The sequence below is a fragment of the Lonchura striata genome, chromosome 12 (genome assembly GCF_046129695.1).
Source record: "Lonchura striata isolate bLonStr1 chromosome 12, bLonStr1.mat, whole genome shotgun sequence".
Lineage (NCBI taxonomy): Eukaryota > Metazoa > Chordata > Aves > Passeriformes > Estrildidae > Lonchura > Lonchura striata.
In genome coordinates, this window is record NC_134614.1 from 12241035 (window position 1) to 12262253 (window position 21219).

General features: G+C 34.9%; 1 protein-coding gene across 1 annotated transcript in view; it reads right to left on the reverse strand.

The window, feature by feature from the left end:
• DNAH12 (dynein axonemal heavy chain 12) overlaps positions 1 to 21219 on the reverse strand; it is a 56947-nt gene that overhangs the window by 34200 nt on the left and 1528 nt on the right. The window contains exons 3-28 of the mRNA XM_077786023.1: positions 20243 to 20321; positions 18387 to 18582; positions 17731 to 17919; positions 16774 to 16924; positions 16573 to 16664; positions 16141 to 16319; positions 14772 to 14907; positions 13874 to 13999; positions 12078 to 12212; positions 11032 to 11225; positions 10034 to 10184; positions 9968 to 9982; positions 9247 to 9432; positions 8695 to 8895; positions 7445 to 7639; positions 7101 to 7222; positions 6697 to 6979; positions 5968 to 6087; positions 5430 to 5586; positions 5047 to 5219; positions 3589 to 3741; positions 2945 to 3184; positions 2249 to 2494; positions 1830 to 1949; positions 1027 to 1136; positions 215 to 398 (exon numbers count right to left, since the gene is read on the reverse strand). Of these exons, the coding sequence (XP_077642149.1) occupies positions 215 to 398; positions 1027 to 1136; positions 1830 to 1949; positions 2249 to 2494; positions 2945 to 3184; positions 3589 to 3741; positions 5047 to 5219; positions 5430 to 5586; positions 5968 to 6087; positions 6697 to 6979; positions 7101 to 7222; positions 7445 to 7639; positions 8695 to 8895; positions 9247 to 9432; positions 9968 to 9982; positions 10034 to 10184; positions 11032 to 11225; positions 12078 to 12212; positions 13874 to 13999; positions 14772 to 14907; positions 16141 to 16319; positions 16573 to 16664; positions 16774 to 16924; positions 17731 to 17919; positions 18387 to 18582; positions 20243 to 20321 (4133 nt within the window). The remainder of the gene's footprint in view (positions 1 to 214; positions 399 to 1026; positions 1137 to 1829; positions 1950 to 2248; positions 2495 to 2944; positions 3185 to 3588; positions 3742 to 5046; positions 5220 to 5429; positions 5587 to 5967; positions 6088 to 6696; positions 6980 to 7100; positions 7223 to 7444; positions 7640 to 8694; positions 8896 to 9246; positions 9433 to 9967; positions 9983 to 10033; positions 10185 to 11031; positions 11226 to 12077; positions 12213 to 13873; positions 14000 to 14771; positions 14908 to 16140; positions 16320 to 16572; positions 16665 to 16773; positions 16925 to 17730; positions 17920 to 18386; positions 18583 to 20242; positions 20322 to 21219) is intronic.

Genomic DNA, 21219 nt, shown 5'->3' on the forward strand with positions numbered 1-21219 from the left:
TAAACCTATATAACTGCATACACACTGCATACATATATACTGCATTTTTTATACCTTAATTAAAAACTGGCTACAAAAGCATTAGTTAAAGTACAATTTAGAATTGTGTTCTCATCCATGTTTAAAATCATAAAATTATGAATTCAAGAGTTTACTGTCCATAATAACAGAAACATAATATACAGAAAACATTAGTTTTTTAAATATGCATTACCTCATGGGATATCAGATCAAACTGCCCAAAAAGTTGGCCCATAGTGATTGATTTTGGATTTACAGTTCTATAAATGACTTTTTCTTCTTCACCATAACCACGTGTTTTCATAAGAGACAGTGTATCTGCCAACACATGTAGAACTTTGGTCTTCCCAGAAAATGACTCCCCTACCAGCATGAAGCTGTTAGATGGAAAAAACAAATCCTACTATTAATACATTTGTCTTGCAATTTAGACTTTCACAGATCACATGAAGGCCAACAGTATCAAACATAAGCTTAAAGCTAATTTTCAAAAAGTGAAGCAAGAAAATTTTCTTTGAATATAAAAAACATCTTTTCCACAAACTTGGTTTATTTGCACATGCAAATATGATTGCACAATCTTACAGAGAAGATTAATTAATGAGATGAATATTAACCATTATATAGCTCATGTCATATTGTATATATTTCCTCCAGTTGCTGTTCTGTAATAAAAGTTAGGAATAAAATGCCACAGATCTGACAACTAATATTTTAATACAAATAAGCTTTTACAGGCCTAAGTTTTCACCATATTCGTATCAGCACCTAAAATCATTATACATGTGCAAGTGCTTCTGATACCAGGAAGAGTACGATTCCTCAGACATACATCCACAAGAATTTTGGGACATGCAAAAGCAGTATCAGGAACCAGCTGCTCCAAAGCACACTGGAATAAAGAGGAATATTATGCCACTCTCAAAACCTTCTATAACTTCATATAAATAACTGCTACAGTGTAAGTCAGAATTACAAAAGATAATGCAGTGATGAGAACCTTACCCATGTCTAACAATCATCATTTCATATGTCTGTATCATTTTCTGCATGAAAGTTTGTACAGGTTGGACATTATGTTGAGTGCAACATTCATTGGCACATTCCAGAAAATCCTAAAATCCAAACAAATCATAATCTTATTCCTGCTACAATTTAAATTACTGTCCTGCATGACAATAGAAGACTTTATGCTCTTCCGAAAGTGCTTCAAATTAATTAATAACTGAAATAGTATTAGTCAGAATATAGCAAACTTCCTGGAGGAAAAAATTCCCACTTCTGTACTTCATGTGCTAGAACAGGATTTAACTAGAATTTTTATCTTGAGGAGAAGGCATATCATCCCAAGGAAACCAGCAGTGTGCTTCAGAACCATACACTTTCTTCAAGATGGTAGTATTTACTGAAAACTTAAAGAGTTAATCAAATTTGGTTTTTCCAACATACTCATCCTTGCCAACCATTCTCCTACAAAGATTGCTTCAAGTGTTGCTAAAACTAAAATACAAGCACAAACCTTTATCTCACTTACTTATGTCCAACAATTAGGAAAGAAATCAGAAAGCCTAAAACTTGGTAAATGTGCAGATCAGTTCCCAGACTGTAATGCGTAACCCTTCTGAATGTCAGGGAACTCAGATGTGGATTATATTCAGCACAGATAAAAGAATTCCCTTTGCTATAAAGTTTCACTGCAAAAATTCAGCAATTTTGCTCACTGCATTAAGTGCACCTGATTACAAAGCAAATCACCACAGAACAATCAGCAATGATCATGACCAAGGAAAAATTAGAAGAGTACTTACATTGTAGTCTGCCTCAGGAAGCTTGATTCCGGGAAATAAATCACTGGTTATACCCATGAACAGAGGTATATCATGTGACAAAAATTTGGGCTCATTCACATCTTTAATTGATCTAAGAAGCTAAAAGAAACAAATATGTATTTTGCTGTTCTTACTAAGAGACAGAGCATAAAGTGTTCAGCAATTAAAATAACCGAATGTGTAACAAAGATTAATTCATTAAATGGAGCATTTGATAAGAAGCCCAAACATACATTCATCAGAACAGCCTGGGAAAATGCAGCATGCATTTTATCTTAATTTCACAAACTATAAAACATGGATCAGTGGTGAGATAAGATATGCTGGAACTGCCTTCAGGACTCAGAACTGCATCTATCTATGAAATTCCTTAAACAATTATTCCCACAGGAACTCACCAATATATCTTCATCTTCCGTGGGAAATTTTAACTTTAGATTCCCTGCAGCGACCAGCACAGCTTTGACTGCCCGCATGCCATAGTCGTAGTGATACTGAGAGGAAAGCTGCTCTGAACAAAGCCTGTAGGTCATGACTATCTTCACTGAGAGTGACTTAGCATTCAAAAATCCGTATGAATAGAGGGAAATTTCTGCTATCAGAGCATAGTTTGGAACCATCATGGCTACCGTTCGGAAAAGAACCTGTAATTCAGACCCAAAGAAAACCTTCAAATAATTAATTTAGGAATGGAAAGCAATTCAGAATTTTTACAGTATTCATCCCACCATAAAACAGTATTATCAATAATTGCAGCTTAAGACTCCCTAGGAAGTTAACCTAACTGAGCTACCACCAATGTCCATCTTAACATACAATGCAGTACATTAAGAAAAGACACTGTGCCTCTTTTCCCTCAGCACTGTCTCAAGAATGCAGTTTGCCCCTTGCACAGGTATATCTAGCAGAAAGGAAGGAAAATGTGGTCCATGGCAGGTGAGAGAATGCACTTTTTTTTCAGCAATCTGCAGTTGGTGTGCTCCTCATGCTGCACTATCTCTGCTTTCAGTTAGCAAAGCCTCCTCATGGAAACATCTTACCTGGGCAAAATAATCATCACAAAGGTCACAGATGCATCCATCATATTATTTTACCTTCAGATTATCTGGAAGTTCAGAACGTCCTGCATAACCTGGATTCATAGTAATTGCTATAAAACAGTTGGGGTTAAGCTTCAGCTCAGTTCCTTCGAAGTTAAATGTTTCTAGCTTCATCTGTATGGCTCTTTGGATGCAAAGGATCTGCTGTGCCACTACAGACAGCACTTCCAGTTCAATGCGATTGAATTCATCAAAACATGCCCAGGCACCTGATGAAGCCAAACCTTTGAAAAACTGCAAATGAAGAAAGAAACCAATAATACTGCTAACGGAAAAGATTCAAAAGAAACTAAGAATATGATGTTGGAAGTTTAATTAGATTAAAAAAATACAATTACAATAATAATGCTTAAACCTGTTTAGATCATAGATCAGTAATGTACTGAAGAACAAAGTTTTTGACTCTAAAGCAAGCTAAATCAGAAGATACCAATTCCACAAACTCTTGTTTGTATCATGTTTTAATTAGCAAACTAATAGGTTTTCCTAAAGCACAGAAAATGAAACATGGAGAGAACAGCATATAGCATCCAAGGGCAGCAGAACACAGGTGCCACATTTATTTGTGTCTGCAAAACTGGGACCTTAAAATTTTCATGCTAAAAATAAAATACAACATATATTTATTTTATCTTTACCTTTCCCATTGCCAGGTAATCAAGGCCATCGGAGCAGTTAAAGACAACACACTGAACAGCGAGAGCTTTAGCCAAATCTTTGGTTGTCTCCGTTTTACCTGTTCCTGCTGGACCCTCTGGGGCACCACCGAGGTTTAAATAAAAGGCTCCAATCTAAAGCACAGAAATAGTTTATGGAAATTATTTGTACTTCATTCGTATGAAATTCTTCCGAATGAAAATGGTAAAATTAAATTGCGCTTGATAGTTTCATACACTTATTTTATCTAACATAAAAAGTATAGTTTTCCTAAGTAAAAAGAACCTGAAATGTACTTACAGCTGGGAAAAATAGGCAAGAGAATTTAATTTTGACCCTAGCAGAGGGCTTAGTTTAATTATCATCATGACTACGATTGGTTACTCAAACTTTATTACATCCAATCTTTCAGCTCTTGTTTAGATGCATCCAAGTTAAATTTGTTGCAGTTGCTTGTTGCTACTCTTTTATCTCCATCTGTCCTTTAATATATTTTTTCCTCTTTTCTTTCTCTTTCCCACACCATCCCCCTCTGTTGTATGTGCTTCCATTGACCATTCCCTATTCTCTCCTATATTCCACTGAAGTAGGAGGAAATCTGACAGAAAACAAAAAAGTTGCAGACTTTAAACAAACAGTCCAATTCACAGCTACAGGGCCACATCTGTATAGACTGACAAGTTCTGGGAATACTTTATTAAGACCTTGGTGGGCAAAGAATAAGACTTCTATTTGCCAGAATGCCATGCTTCCACCTGCTGTGCTCTGATTGAAGGCTTGTGAGCCTAAAACCAAAACAGACTAACAACTGCATCATGCCCTCACACCAACCTACCTTGACTTTTGACAAATAGAAGCATCAGCTATGGCAACACCATGGATGCCTAGTAAAACCTGAAATCATACTCCAGCAAAGAGACTGCAGTAACTGATAATGAGAAAAGCTGTATCTGAGATGACTTTGGTAATTTTCAATTGTCAGGTTAGCTGAGGATAAACCAGTACAATAATAAACACCTCTGCCAAGAGCAGGAATACTAAAAAGTTGCCAAACTTGTACTAGTCTTAGGAACAGTGTGATCATAAGTGAATCCTTCTCCATTTAATTTAGCAGCCACAGAACATCAGAAAAGCACTTTGCATTCTCGTAATCTTTACAGTAATCAAACATCATCATTTTTTTCCTGTGTGTTTTAAAAAAGCACAATCACAACAGAAGAACACACTAATGTTTCAGTCAGGTTGGTGGGCTGTCCATATTTGTTGTTATGAGCAATTTTCATGTTTAATATTCTGTAAAAATTACAAACCTCATTCTAGCAGAAATAGCAGAGTCTGACAACAACCCTAAGCCCTAAAAGGATGGCTGCACTGAAGGGTATAAGCAGTACTAGAGCACAGTAAATACAATTTGCAGTATCCCAGGAGGAAGCTCATACCAGGGTGCGGTAACACCTGTCGGTGAGAGGAGTGATCACCAGGCGTGGGGAGTTTCCAAGGTATTCGTAGGCATATTTCACATTGCAGTTAATGATGCACACACGAACGTTCTCATTCTGCCAATAATAGCGCAGCTGTGCAAGCCACTGAAAGTCTGTTTCACTCTGCACACCTGACAAACAGTTGACAGCGATCATAAAAGATGTCGTAGATAGCTGGATTTGTTAAATTTAAAACAGCGTTGAAATTATTAACGTTGATGCTTGTAGCCAAATGCTCTCAAACTCATCTTAGTACTGTACTGTTTTAGGCAGTAAAATCTGATTGGTTAACAATTTTTCATTAACTACGTGTTAAGAAAAATGTCTTCAAATATAATTACCGCTTCCAATCATTTCCTTGATGACATCTCTAGCATGGACATCAAGAGTAACCAAGGCACCCAGTGTAATTCTTGTTTGCTTTGACAGTTTTCCTCTCACCAGCTCTACAATATCATTAAGTTGAAGCTGAAGTGTATCGTAATAATCCTTTAAGCCCTAGGAGACAAAAGGTAAGTTTGAAACTGGTTATATCACAGTTTCAAGTGTTCCAGACTTCATGTTGACTTGATATCTTAACAGAGGTTACTTATTAAGCTACTGTTTTATATTGTCATGGTTTTGCATAAACTTCTCTCTTATCCGCAGTTATGCATTTATGTTGCAAAGCTACATTTTAAACTATGATTGCTCTAAATAAGAATATTAAAGTAATTGAAAGGTATAAATCACTGTACATAAATTAATGTATGTCAAACACATATGCCCATAATTTTTCAAATTTTATTTTAATTGTAAAAAACTGTTTGATTAAGCAATATACATCAGCTGAAATGAAACACTAAGAAAATTTTTTTTTAATTATGCATTACACAGTACCTTGGGTCCTTTGTGAAGAACTTCATGTACCTCACTTGTCCAGTACATTTGAGACACACACAACACTACTTGGCCAGGCCACTCCAGAACCCAGCGCTTTCTCTCAGTCTCTATATAAGCCTGAAAGAGTTACATACATCCTACAAACACAGAGTCTGGGAATATATATCACAATGTAATTCAGAAGCTTATAATGTAATCCTGTTAATATTCCCTGCTGAAGAATACTATTTTCCTATTTGCAATGTCCAAATGGAGCTTCAAATGCTCTTTCCCCTTAGGATCACAATTTTTTGCCTAATAATTTTAAATATTCTTAGAATTATCTTCCCATATTAAATATTAAATATTCACAACTTGTTAATTCATACAAAGAAATATTTTCTGTCTAATGATTTTCTTTTAGGAGGAAGCAAGCATATTACAAGTGTTCTATTTCTAATTCACAAGAAACCTGAACTACTACACTGGATTATAGATCCTGTAAAATTGTACTGCTGTGAAACTTTTAGAAGAATTTATATCCAGTGTTACAGGTAAACTACTTGTGTCTTATTCAAACTAAACTCTAATGTGTATCACTGGCCTATTAAAGACATGACATGTAAACTTGGTCCTGGCCATGTATCTTCATCAACTCCTGTGTTGAGGAAGAATTTTAGAAAGCCAAGAAACAGCCACAGAACAAAGATAGGTGTGACAATTCTTAAATTATCACAAAATCCATACCATTCTTGATCTGGCAATCACATCACGTACAGTCTTCAGCATAATATCTTCTACTTGAATTAACCACTTCTCCACTGCACCTCGAGCTTCAGAAGTAGAAATGTTTGAAACCAGTTGCACACGCTCGCCTTCAGAACTACACATTCCTTTAATATCCAAATTGCGAAGGAAGTCCAGCTTAGCAATGCCTTCAAAACACTTCTTCAAGTGAGGCTGAACTCTAAGAGGATCCTTAGTCTCTGATAGGATCTCCAACATTTCATCATTAGACAAGAAAAAGAAGCTAAAAAATTAGGAAAAAAAATACAACTACATTATCAAGCTATTTTTAAGACTGATCTTATTCACAACAAAAAAGCCCCATTCAGAATCTGTGGGTTTTAAATAACCAAAGATAATCATACCGGGGAAAGAAGAGACGCTTTTTTTCAAGGTAAGCATTAAGCCCTTTCATGATCTTGTCAAGAAGTTCATTACAGGTCTGAAGCTTCTCTGTTAATCCTGGCAAGGAAGTAGCAGCAAGGACCTGTAATAAAAAATATGTCCAAACTGTCAGCTATAAATAAAGTATTTCAAACAGTAGAAATTAATCAAATAAGGAACAACGTAACTTTGTTTCTAGAAAGCCCAGGGAACTGAAATCATAGTTCACTGTATATATTATGAAAACAAAGCATCCCCTCCCCACCCCCCCAAAAAAAGGTAAGATAAGCTACTGATTCCTGTCAGTAAAGGATATTTCCCTTACCTTTGGGTCTTCAGCACAAAACTGCATAATCTCTCTCCACAGTCTATCCACAGTCTGAAACTGCCGTCCCTCTTCTGGCATCTGTTGCATAATATCCTCAGAAGAAAAGATGGGCTCCAAATACAGCCACTGTGCCTGCACTTTCAGCCAGTCATCAATATTCTCCTGAATTTGAATCAAGCGGCTTTCCCATTCCTTAATAAATGTTTAAAGAATGTTTACTTGACATTTCCAAGTAAAAAAAGTTACAGACAACAAATTCAGGAAAGGTAGACATGGTATTCCAGCTCCCAAAGAGAAAAAAAAATGTCTACCAATAAACAAAATGAAATAAAAATATTTAGGAGTATAAGTTCTTCCACATATACAGCTGGCCAAAGGAACTCAGAAATTTTTACTTACTTGGAAATTAATTTTCCAAAATGCATTTATTATTTATCAAAGTATTATAACCTTTCAACAACTTAATTGTTAAGCAATAGCCAGGAGACTACCAGTGATAAATTCTATTTCATCTCCCCACAGCAAGGGCTTTTTTTAGCTGAATGGCAGTAGAAACACAATACAAGAAAAGCCACCTCAGCTCACAGGAGAGATTCAGCAAGTCCAGCATCCTCTTCCTAAAGACAATAGTTTTAGGATACCAGTGGAGCAGGCTGCCTGTAAAGTGTAAATATGTTCACTGAACCTGCTTGAGCCTGAATATTTCCCACATAAACCAATAATGAACTAGAAAGGGTAACTGCAAAGCAATTCCACCAGCTTCTCTCCTGTCAATAGCCATGACATTAGCACCACAAGGACTACTCCAGACCTGAAATTCAAAAGCACTGCCAATTGCTCTGAGGCCTGAGCAAAACACTCTCCCAGCCACCAAGAACTTCCTTTGCCCTGGGGAAAACATTGCAGTTCAAAATTTGAGTCCAAAACTCAATAAATGAATAAATGTTCTTATTAGCAATAATAGAAACATTATGTCGAGTTATTAAGAAGCAAGGCTAATGGAAATAGTGATTTTGCAAAGTAAGAGAAAATATAATCATGTTCTCTTTGGTTACACTTGAATTTCAATGGAAGAGACTTCCAAAACAGAAACAAGTATGACTCATACAAACTCAACAGAATCTTGCTGAAAAATCTATGAAAACATTTCACTAACAACTCAGACAATAAAGTTGTAATACAATCAGTATACTATTGCACTACAGTTATCCTACAAATAAAAATGGCTGAAAAAGTACTCATTGTACCCTTATTTCATTTTCAAATGGTTTAATGAAGGGTGATCCTCTCATTGTCTGAGTTTTCATAATCTGATCATCAAGAAGAGCCTGAATATCATCCACTGAAGACAGAATATGAATACCAGTCTCACGATACACATTTGTGATGAAGGAAATTGAATCCCAGGTTTCCATCATGGTATGCATTGCTTTCTCCAAGGAAAATTCCTATTTAAAAAGAAAATAGCTTGGTCTCCTCACTGAATTGTTTTATTCCAACTCTCTAATTCAATATATAAGCATATCTAGCTGAATAAATTATTTTGCTCTAGCAGCACAAATTAAGTACTTGCTATTATTTTTCCTCAGTATATCCTTTTCTTGCACACAGAAAGCAACACACGTGGGGAATATGGATGATGTCACATGAGATACAAATGCTTACACTCATTATTAACATATAATGGGCCAAATATCTTCTGTTGCATAATGGCAGAGACAAATAATGCTAATAAATCATAAAAGTATTCACTAAGAGACCTGATGTCATATTCGTCACTATCAAATCTCTGTGCTTACCTTGCTTGCACACACACTTATTGTTGTAAACTGTTCCAAGTAAGAGGACAGATTCTGCTTTAAAACTTTTCTCAAGGTAGTTCCAGCATCTGGTGTTATATCATATCCTACTATATCTGACATCTGCTGCCAGTGACGTTCTCTCATGCCAGGGTTACAAAAGACAACCACAGTGGGAATATTCTCCTAATTCAGAAAAGAAATCTATATGGTAAATATTGTCATATACATTATTTCTTATTTTTTTAACTTTTTTTTTTTGTGTGCATTTAAAATCCTGCTACAGTAGCTGAAGACATGAAAATCTTTTCCAAAAAGTGCAGATGGCTGCACTCAGTGTTCCATTCAATTTCTAAATAAATTTATCAACTACTGAAGAAGAAATATAAAAAAACTTTTCAGCATAATTTTTCAGGGATGCTACATTTTGCTTCTATTAAGATAAGAGTCCCATTTCAAAATTCCCAACTACATCCTTAAATGTTTTTCTGCATCCAAAAATTACTTTTCTCCTGTATGTGTGCACTTGTTACAATTCCAGAAATTATAAAAAAAAATTAAAATCCAATTTTATTAAAATGAATGGGACAGTGCAATCTAGAAATGGGGATTCAAAACAGCCTCACTCTATCTCTGACTCTGCATCATCTACATTTACTGAGCCCTGAATTTAGCATTTGTCTCTCAGTATCAGGTATTAATATCCCTCACGTTTTCTTACCTTAAATTCTTTAATCTGATCCAGAACTGAAGAACACATTGTAAGAGTTGGATTACCCGTCACAGCTTTGTGCCGCACTGGCTTTTTCTTCTCCATTGCTGCTTTCTTCTGCTTTTGTTGGAAGAGTCTTAACAGTTTGTACATCTCTCTATAAAATTCATCAATCTCAGCCTCCATGCTTTCCCCATCTAGTTCCAAAAAGGTCCCATCCATCCATCTGAGAAAAAACATAAGGTTACAAAACAGAATAATAAATGTAGCCCACAAATAATTATCACTTTGTTTTGCAACACATGAATAGCAATTTAAATTAAAACTCTTCTTCCATATTTCTGTCATTCGTTGCAAAATTCTAAAGGCTAGCTAAAAGTGGCTCAACCACATTCTTCTGCGTATTTGTGTAATGCTCTCAAGTCAGACACATACTGAAACTGAGTAACTGCATGAATGGGGAAATATTTAAGTTAAACTCTAGACAGAGATCAACACACAATATTTAAAAATACACTAGGTCTTGTATTTTCAAAACCCCCACACTTTCAGCCATAGCACATTATAATTTCTGAAGAATGCATGAAATAATAAACAATCTCCCTTAATTTATACACAGAGTACACTTTTGTGGTAGGATGTAACCACCAAAAAGCAACACAATCATTTGAACCCACCGTTTTGGACAGCTGCTAGGTTAAAACCAGTTTTGGCTACATACAGATGATGAGCTCTCTAGTTGAGCTCATGTGTGTGATTCATGCTGTGATTCTTGGGGCTATACTGTGCAATGCTAGGACTTGAACTTCATGATCTTTGTGGGTCCCTTCCAACTTAGGAAGTCCCATGATTCTGCGATTCCATGATTACATTTTAAAAATAACAACAAATTAACATTTTTTCTAGCTGAATTAAAAATAGCAAGTCCAATATATATGTTATATTACCCTTTTACTTTGCTTGCTAATAACATGTTAACAAGAAAACAAATCCATACTCTACATCTGGCATGAATGAGACCAGGATAAGCATTTTTCTCACTCTCCCTCTTATAGCCTTTTGAGCAGAATTACCTTCTTTCTGTTCGCTGCCATTTCATTATAAGATTAAAGAGTTTCTGGTATGGTTCTATCTCAGTTTTTAAGTTGTTGAGGAGTGGGAATTCACTTGGTTTCCATCCAAGCAGAGTCTCTTCTTTATTAAGAGCAGCTACTGTTTCATCAGTGTCCTGCATTGTTTTCTGTAAAGTCCTCACATCAGTCACATACTGAAATAAAATAATAATATGTCTTGAGAAATAACCAAATTGTGCTCTGAACAGCTATCAAAATAAGATATCAAAATATAAGCTTTCACATTAAAATTCTAGAAAACAAGATTTTAAAATTTGCCTGCTTATTGATGAGTCTAAAAACTGTGAAGAAACCAGATGAATGCTATGAAAAATAAAATTGGTTCTCATTACTGAATTTTAGAGTATTTTCAAAATGTATAGGCTTTAAAACTTACTGTTCCAGGAGGCAGGCACACAATTTTTTATGTATGTGGCATATCATATTGGTAACTGGGATTTATTAGCTTAGGATTTCTCTTATGTGCTTTGAAGTGTTTTGTTTTTTAAAAATACAAAAATTCTTACTATGCAATATTCTCCAATTAAAGCATAAGAGATACTATGAAAATTAAAAAATACTGCTAGAAACTCATGAAGCTTTGGAGCCAGTGGTCTGTTCTTCACTAGCATAACAATTAAGTTTTGAGGTTTGTAGGAAAAAAGTAACAAATTGCTACCTGTGCTGGTTTTGCATTAATTGATTTGTGGTGAAGAAGGAAAATTAATAAATTATTTTCGTGTGTGCACACACTCTTTCTGAACTTCTGTTATTGGTACCTATCAGCTAATTCAAGCTTTATAGCAAACTTTCCTCTAAATAAAATGTTAAATGCCAATGATAAACAAAAATGGGAGGGAGACTGAACTTGTTCACTGTGGCAAAAGGATAACAAATGTTTTAATTCACATTTGTTACACTGATTTCTTTTAATTACAATTTTTTCCATGATCCCTGTGTATTAAACACATAAAACATTTCTACTGATTTTATACTATTAATCAAACCTGTTGCATGCGATCCAGTTCTGAGTATTCTTCTAATTCTGTCACAGATTTATAAAGCTTGTCTAATTCAACATGCAGATTATCGCATTTCTGTTGCACTTCTTGTTCTCGTTCAGCTTTAGACTGTTGGATCAGCTAAAAAAGAATTTATTTTTTCATGACAAAGGTGATTTTAAGTCCTTTCAGTAACTTACATACATACTACCATCTAAACTTTTAATGCAAAAAGAAAGAAAACTAACAATACAGATAAATTATCATCCTTGCAACAGCCGAATTTTTTTTTTCTATGTCCCACTTCAGAATGTGAAACCTCTATATGCTAGCATGGAAGTCTCATCTCAATAATCATAGCAGTTAGGATTGCCTCAAAGGCCTCCTTCAGTAATCAGGAAACAGAATGTAAAGCATTACAGAAAAAAAAAATATATTCTAATTTTTGGGATTCAGTATTTTATTGCCAAAAAGGACACCTACAGTTGTTGAAAGCCAATGTACCAGTGGCTGTAAAAGGCTGAAATTCTAGAACATAAGACCACCTCAAATCACTGGGTCTGCACACTCAAGGGTTTGTTTTGGGGTATCAAACAAAAAATTAGTCAAGAGAGAGGAGATTTCCTAGGACAAGGACACCTACTGCCATGCAAATTTTGTGAAGCAGACAAACAGAATTCCACCAAAGGAGGAACCAATCTTTTCATTTTGCATTAGACTAAGAACAGACTCATATCTGAAAGCATACAATGCAAATATACAGACTCATGAAAACTTGATATGAAACTTTTCTTGTCCTCAACCTCTAGCACAATGCAAGTCACTTGACAGCCAGCTACAGGGTCCCACTGCTGTGGGATTCTCACTAAGGAGTGAGATTCACTCTGTACTACCATTTTATTAAAAGGAGTTAGAACAAGCATCATGGACTCTCTGTGTAGAAGTAGAAAATTAATTTTACTGATATTTTTGGCAGGCTTAAAAGAATACTTTGCTTGTGTGGGGATAATATGCAAACAAAGTGTTTTGCAGATATAGCAGCCTCCCAGGCTGGGCATCTTTTCAGTCAGAGGAATATTTACTACCCTTGGATATATGCCTTAGTATCTAAACAAAACTTATTAAAGGAGAACTGCTTACTTGTAATCTTTAAAATATACTGATTTTTAAAAATGTTAATTATTAATTCTTTAAAAATCTCAGTAGAAATTATTAAATCTATGCTAAATTATTACAGAGAGGCAAGAGAACAATAAAAGGCTTGACTTACTGTGTCACAGACAGAGACAAAGCATGCTAAGCAAGATGAATAGAGGTGGTGGAAGAAAAGTAATCTACAGTCACACAGAGAAAATTAGATGTTGCGTATTTTCTATTAATGATTGCTAGAAAACATTGTTCCCCTTGTTCTTTTTTTGACAGAACAAATGATCATTTTAACTAAATTGCTTCCTGTCCAGACACTCAGTCTTATTAAGGACCTGACAGTTACATTTTCAGTACTAGACAAGTAAGTGTAGTGAATTTTCATCTGCCTATATCTTACCTAGTACTGACCAAAAGCATATCAGGATAATAAGACTTGCTGAAGCTTTTAAGTTACAGTGACAGTTTTACAATTTAGCCACAATAAGCCCATTTTTGTTACAACAATCTGGAAATACATTATTCATGCATGTCTAAATTAGTATGGTTCATGATATATGTCAACGTACTTTTAGCCCACTGAGGAAATAAATAGCTGAAGTAGAGTGAGAAGTCTAACGAGCCAAAAATACCACAAACTAAGAAAGTGCTCTTACAATATCATGCTCTTTAAAAATGAGGTTAATCTTCTTTGGCCAAAATATAGCTGTTGTATTTAGTTCAAGGTCTTCAGGAGTAAATGGATAAACATCTATCAAGTAACTCATTTGCCGACAGCACTCCTACAAAGACAGATTTCACAAAACTTTATGTATGATAGATCTGTTTAAAATATAGAGCAGGACAGTATTATCTACAAAGATAAAACAAAAATTTACATTTTTGTAAATGAGATTTTGTAATCTCTTTTCAGAATCAGAGCTCCTTCAGCCAATTGAATATTAATATTCAAAATATATACAGAACATTTTTCAAATCCCTGACCTGATCATGAGCTTGTTTCTCTAAATATGACTCCTGTGTTCTGTAAATCTATATGCAGAAATACTAATGTTATTAAAAATATACAAAATATAATTTCTGCAGATATAAACATATTTATAGATCTATTACCATAGCAGAAACTTTGATACATATTCACACACACAAACTACTCCTAATGTAACATAATCTATATTCTGCTCAAAGAGTAAGTTGTTTCTCATGTGTTCAAAGTCTGGTGGCTGTTTTTGCACACAGAATGTTCTTTATACTGTCTGTTACATTTTCACAAATAGATTTTTTAAGCAGTCCTGAAGTAAGTCTCCAGGCACAAAAAATAAACTGAGTGATTTATTAAAAGCTGCATTTCCTCATGGACTTGCAGAACGCACGGGAATGGGAACATGAAGCAAAGGCACAGGGCAAAGAATAAGCTGGACTTCCACTTCTGTCTGAAGTAACACTGAGTTTATTCACAGAGGCAGAAAAAAATCTGCACTCTGGAATGAATTCTCTATTTGTATACGTCAGCATGTCTAATAAAAGATCAAGAATTAAAGGATAGTCTTTTACCTTGCTCCTTTGTACCAGCTCCTGAAAATCTTTGGTTTTGACTTTCTTTATGTATTCTATTATTTCTACCATTTCTTCTGTTGACTCAGGAACTTTTAATGCACATTCCTTAATGGCTTCACATTCACTGCATATCCTATAATTTTATTTTACATAAAATACCAACATTTTAAGATTTTAGTTTGGCTACAAGCTTAGCTTTAATGCAATTCAAAACTTTAAGTATTCGCCCCTCACAAATTACATTATTTATCAAACTAGAAGGGGAATATGACTAAGAGAAATACTGGTTTCTAACTTGCAATAATTGCTTTGTTTGGATTTTGGGATACTTTTCTGAAAGAAATGCTTTAGTAACCTGTTGTTACTAAGAGAACTTCAGTAAACTATCATTAGTGCACACATGAACACTTTCCTAGTAAATATTGTCTCACTTTGGTAATGTGGAATCACTTAAAAACTTGGCCATAATTGTTCATTTTAACTAAAAAATGTAGTAAGAGTTTCCCCATGACTTAATCCGTATCTGCAAATTAACCTCCTGCTTCACTAAATTGATATCCTGTAAATTCACCCATGTACAGAATAAAGGGGAGGTGGCAGACATAATTTTTCTTAGCTTTAATAAGTCTTTTGATACTGTCCTTCACAGAATCCTTCTAGAAAAGTTGTCTAGGTGTGGGATAAGTGTGTTCATGGAGTGCTGGGTGAAGAACTGGTGAAGTGCACAGCTCAAAGTGTTGTAGCAAATGGCTGGCAAATGCTACCAGCAGCGTTCCTCAGGATTCACTTCTGGGCCAGTTCTGTTCCCTGTATTTATCACTGATTTTGATGCAAGAGTTGGATGTACCATCAGCAAGTTTGTTCATCATACAACCATGAGGTGCTGCTGACTCCCTTTGAGGATGGGACACTTTGCAGAATTAAACATTTGATTATGATTAAGGAGATGGAAGGTAATGAGTTGAAATGCCAGATTCTGCACCCACGATGGAGTAACACCCAGCACAAATACAAATGGGGAGGAATGGCTTGAGAGCAGCCCTACTGAGGTATCTATCAGGTAATAAGAGTCTAATTTTGACAGTGCAGTAATACTGTAATTCACACTCTAAAATTCAGAACAGTAATAAAATTCTTGGATCATTGATCTTTTAGTTCCTCTATTATCCAAGTCTTTACTAATATGTTCTCCCACCTTTTTTGAGACTAAAACATCAGAAAAAATACAACAGGCTGTGCAAACTGCAGTAGATCATTAGTTAGCCAAGAACCTTCAGTAAACAAAGTATGGTACATTTGCATTTCTTCTACATGTTTCTGTCATGCATTTAACACGTAGAGCATTCACAAGCAGAAAAATTCTTACCTTTCATTTTCCTCTCTGTAATCTGTAAATATTTTGTCCATAAGCATTTTTGCAAAGTTGTTTGCACAATTAGCCAAACCTTGCTTTAAATCCTCACAATTCAAACAGATCATAGGGAAATAAATCACCTCTGGCAAACTCATGATTTCCTTCTTGAGGGTGAAAAATTCATCTATGAACTTCAGAAAAACATTAGACTTTACACTTCAGAGCTGTTTAAATACTTGGCTACATGAGTAAGTATTAGACACTGAAGAAAATAAGTTATGTTTTCCTGTATTATCATAAATTTTTAGGGAAAAAAATCAATTACATTTTAGGTAGTCCATATATTTTTAGCTAAAGTCTAAGCATCTGTTACCCTCTGTCTCCTTTTCATTATTGCTGTATGTATTGTAAAAATTATTTATAAAGTGTAGAATTAAAACTTACAGTAGTGTATTCATCAAAACTGTGTTGTTCTGCTATAAATCTGTTTATCCGTTCCTCTGCAGTTCCATCTACAAGCCAGCCGTAACTTTCAACTATGATACAATTGCAACACATTTATATTATTAAAATGCATACGCCATACACCAAGCTACTTATTACAAAGAAGTAACACAGCTATTTACACACTCTTCTATCACTTACCATAGCCATTAAAATGTTCCTTTGGGCCTTCTAAGTTGTGTCTGATAGATTTTTCCAGAGTGGATTTGGCCCATTGTACGGTGTGAGCAGGAAGCTCAGCATCCAGAGTCTCAGTACCACCCGTTAGCCAAGCACGCATCGTCTGGAAATGCTGAGAGTAGTGCAAGTGTTGATTATTTATATTTTAAAAAGTGGCACAAGGATACATATGCTTTAAAAGTAAGTTGCAATCTGCAGAAGACACGATCACAAAAGTATGAGACCCTAACCATGACCAAGTTCACAAGCTTTTTACACATGTAGAATGACTTCTCCTGAAGCAACGAGTTGAACATGAAATATGAAAAGGAAAACAAAAAATTATCCAATCTTGCATAAAACTTATATAATATATGCAAATACAGAAAACCAACCCCAAAACACTTCTCTGAAAGCACCACCACATACGACTAGTGACCAATACTCAGTTCACTTCTAAAGCCCCCAGAAAGACTCTCTTCCCTGGAACCATAAACAGGTTCCCAAGACATCAATTTTTTGATGTGGTATATAATAGCTTTTAGAGATTTGAGTATTTTCTTTTTCTTAGAAAGAAAAGGAATATCAACTCGAATTTTTCTTGTGTTTCTCTGGAAATCTTAACTGCAATGAAAATTTATTGTAAATCATCACAGATAATTAAAGATGATATTATTATAATTGCAGACCCAAAGAGCAGACTAAAACAATCAACAGCAGGTGCACCAAGTTTTTAAACAAGAAATTACAAAATTACTTCAGAGCCTGGAGTGCCACTGGGTACCACAATTCATGATGTGACCTTCAGAATCATTGTGGAAAATAAATAATAGTTGCATTCTGATCCCAATGCCAGGGTAGTCAGACTCCTAAATCACAAGTATTTTCACATACTGAACATCTTAACAATTGCATAATTAAATAAACACAAAAGCACACCTGAAGAGTCTGTCCTATACAATCTACTACAAACAGAATTGCTTCTTCCAGGTCTTGTAAGCTTGGGTAAAACTCCATTCTATTTTCATCAAAAGTCAAGTCCAACTTAAATATAGGCAGACGACTTCTTTCTTCAGGATCAAAAAGTTTCACAAAAACTTCAGTTGTTCTTTGCAGTAATTCTTTCAGCTAGGTAACAAAGATCGTGTATTAGTTGACATAAAAAGGGCTCAACCCATTTTCTACTCATCCACTAAGCCAGGATTTCCATTCATTTTAGCACTTCTGGCCTGATTAATGGATAGCTGACGCAGTGTGAATTTTTCTAATAATTCAAATTAGAAATCAGTTCTATTATTTTTCTAATAATTCCAATTAAAATCAGTTCTAATTTTTCTAGTGCTTATTAGTCCCAACATTCAAATGGTGAAAACTGATGAAGAAGTAAACACTTCAATAAAGTCCATGCATCTATTTTTGCAACAAAAGTAAGCCTATTACATGTATGTAGAAATGAAATCTCTTGAAAGAATTTTTAGCTATTAGCTATTATAGAATTTTTAGCTATTATTATTAGACTATTGTTCCATTGTTTTTCTACAAAGCAATTCATGTTTTAATCCAAATAAGTTTATCACGGGAGGAAAGATATATACCTGATTAGACATAAGCACAGCCACACAGTTATAAAAAGACTCAAGGTGATCCAACTTTACACCATCCAAGGCCTGTGACTGAGTAAAGAGACCAATAACTCTTTGGTACCACGTACTCATTATCTTGTCTTCTGCTTTAGAACAGCTTAGAGATGCATCAGTTTTTAAAGATTTACAGTCAATTGGTCCTTTCAATCTAGAAAAGAAAGTTACAGCCACCTTTATAAACAAAATTTAAACAAATCAAACATGGAGTAAGGTAACAATACAAACTTTTGTATTATAAACCTAGTCTTTCTCTAGCAGGAAGCACAGTGTGAACTCACACATTGCTTCAGTAGACTAAAAGGAAAGAAAAAGCCTGCCTCAAACTCCAGGATTTGCAGAATAATTACCAGAAAAAAATAACGAGGAAAAATATTTTGAAAATTATCTTTTTGAAAACTATGAAAATTTAAAGTTCCAAGATGAAACAGAAAATTCAACTTCTGAAAACCAGCAAGAAGCCTTATCTTCAGGGTTAGCATAGAATTCTCTACAGATGATACTACTGGAAGTTGATTTTTCAAATACTACTTTAAACAGATTTCTATGGGAATTAAGCATTAAGTGAATAAGGGGAGAACTTTACAGAATTAAAGGCAAAATACAAATCCAAAGGTCTGATATTATCAGCAACTTGAACAGCAATAAAATATATAACATTGAGGAGAAAAGTCACATCATAACACAGAGTAAGTTAATCACAGTACATTAAAACTGTGCATCAAAGAACTTTTCTATGATAAATAATAGAATTGAACAAGCTCATCTTTGCCAGCTTCAAAAACCTATATGGGTCAATAATTCAGTAGAACAGACTTTACCTGCAACTAGAAAAATCCACTACAAGAAAATTAAAGAATGCTGTATAACCAAAATCCAGCAGAGTTTTCATTGTAGGGTGAAGAATATGTAAGGTGGAAATTATTTGGTTTTTTGCTTTGATGTAACTGTCATGCCATGTACTAGAAAAATCCAGGCCTCTAAAACAGAAAAAAACATTAAAAAACCAACTAAAACAAATAAACAAAAATAAGAGTTCAAGCACTACTTGAATAAAATACTGATACATAAAAGATAGTATTCAAAAGATTATTCTCTAGTGTGAATAGTTAATTAAATTCCACACCCATGTCTTCATTACCATGCTGTGTCTGATAAAACATGCTTTATATCCTCTATGGCATTTTCAGATCACCTCCTCTTACAGAAATCCATTCAAGTAAAATCCTAACTTCACCAACTACTGTCAGGAAGCATTTATCAACAGATTTTGATAGCACACACTCTGATGCATCAGCAAATTGCTGATTGGGTATTTATATTCTGTCTTCTTAAACTCCTTTTCCATGATGGGAGGGCATAATAGATTTGCCTTCAGTCTCAAGGTTTCATCTCATAAAACCAAAATCACATAGAACCTTGGCATTATATGCAGTTTTTAGGATGTCAAAGTACTGTACAATGCTGCTATCTGCCATTAAACCACCCCATACACACACAGCTCGTTCCAGAGGCAGCTGCATTGTGACTTCAGTGGTTGAGCACTCAGAGCCAGGTTTAATTCCCAGTCATGAGTGCTGCTCTACGTAACTACAACAGTAATAAAACACCGTCAGTGCTAAAACTTTGTAGAGCAATGAGATAAGAGATGTTCAAACGCAAGATCCTCTACAGAGATTTCAAAATGTCCCAGAAGGGGGCTCCAGAATTAATCTTGTACCATAACTCTGTCCACACAGCTCAACAAGAATGTCCCTCATATAACTCAGTGTGTTTTGCCGAGGAGTTATTTGCTAACTTGATCCACTCACAGAGGTAATGAAGGCAAAGGTGCCTCCTCTTCCAACTTATCAAGTTCTTCTATGTCTGGTTTAATAAGAGCTCTTCTCACTAAAAAAAAAATACATGAACATTAGAAGAAAATTAGAAAATTCAATAGTCACTGTGCTTCCTTGAACAAAGCACATAGTAGGATGAAAAAGCAATTGTGTCACCCTAGTCTACCAAACACATTCTCCCAAAGGTAAATGAAAATCAACAGCTTCTGCTGAATTTTTATACAGATTTGGGTGCCTTAATTCCAATTCTGGTGCCTGTTCCTGAAGGTTTTCAGATGGGTTTGCATTTAAATAATTGAATATTTCAAGCAGTTTCTTGGCTGAGGGGATGGTCAGTCACAGCAACAGGCTCCCCAGGGAAGTGGTCACAGCACCAGTGCTGCCAGAGCGCAAGGAGCACCCGGACAGTGCTCTCAGTTGTATGGCTGAGGTTCAGAGAGCCCTGCAAGGAGCTGCACTCTACTCTTTATGGACCCCTTCAACTTGATGTGTTCTATGACTGCAAGAATTTATGGCAACTTTGTTACAAAATTACAGTGAGATACTATAATTATGCCACTGATGACATTACAAAGAAGTTAGCCCAATGTTAAATTGTTTGGTTTTTAATCTACATTTTTAAAAAGATCAGTCATTCACTAAAATATTAACAAAACTGGGCCAAATTTCAGATTCCAGTTACTACAAATGCAAATAAATTAATACATTATTTATACGCTTTTAAAATTCCAGTTCATGACTCTTTTTAAAAGGTTTTAAAATTGAAATTAGTTCTATGAGTGATATCTGAAAACAGTAATTTTTTTTGCAGATTTTTATTGTGAGATTCCTCATGCAACAAAAGCACCATCAGAAAACTTATTAGTGTGTTTGTGACTAAACAGCTTAAAAAACTGCTGTTCCTGAAGACACAGAAAGAATTACTAGTACTAATACTTAAAGTTTCTCCT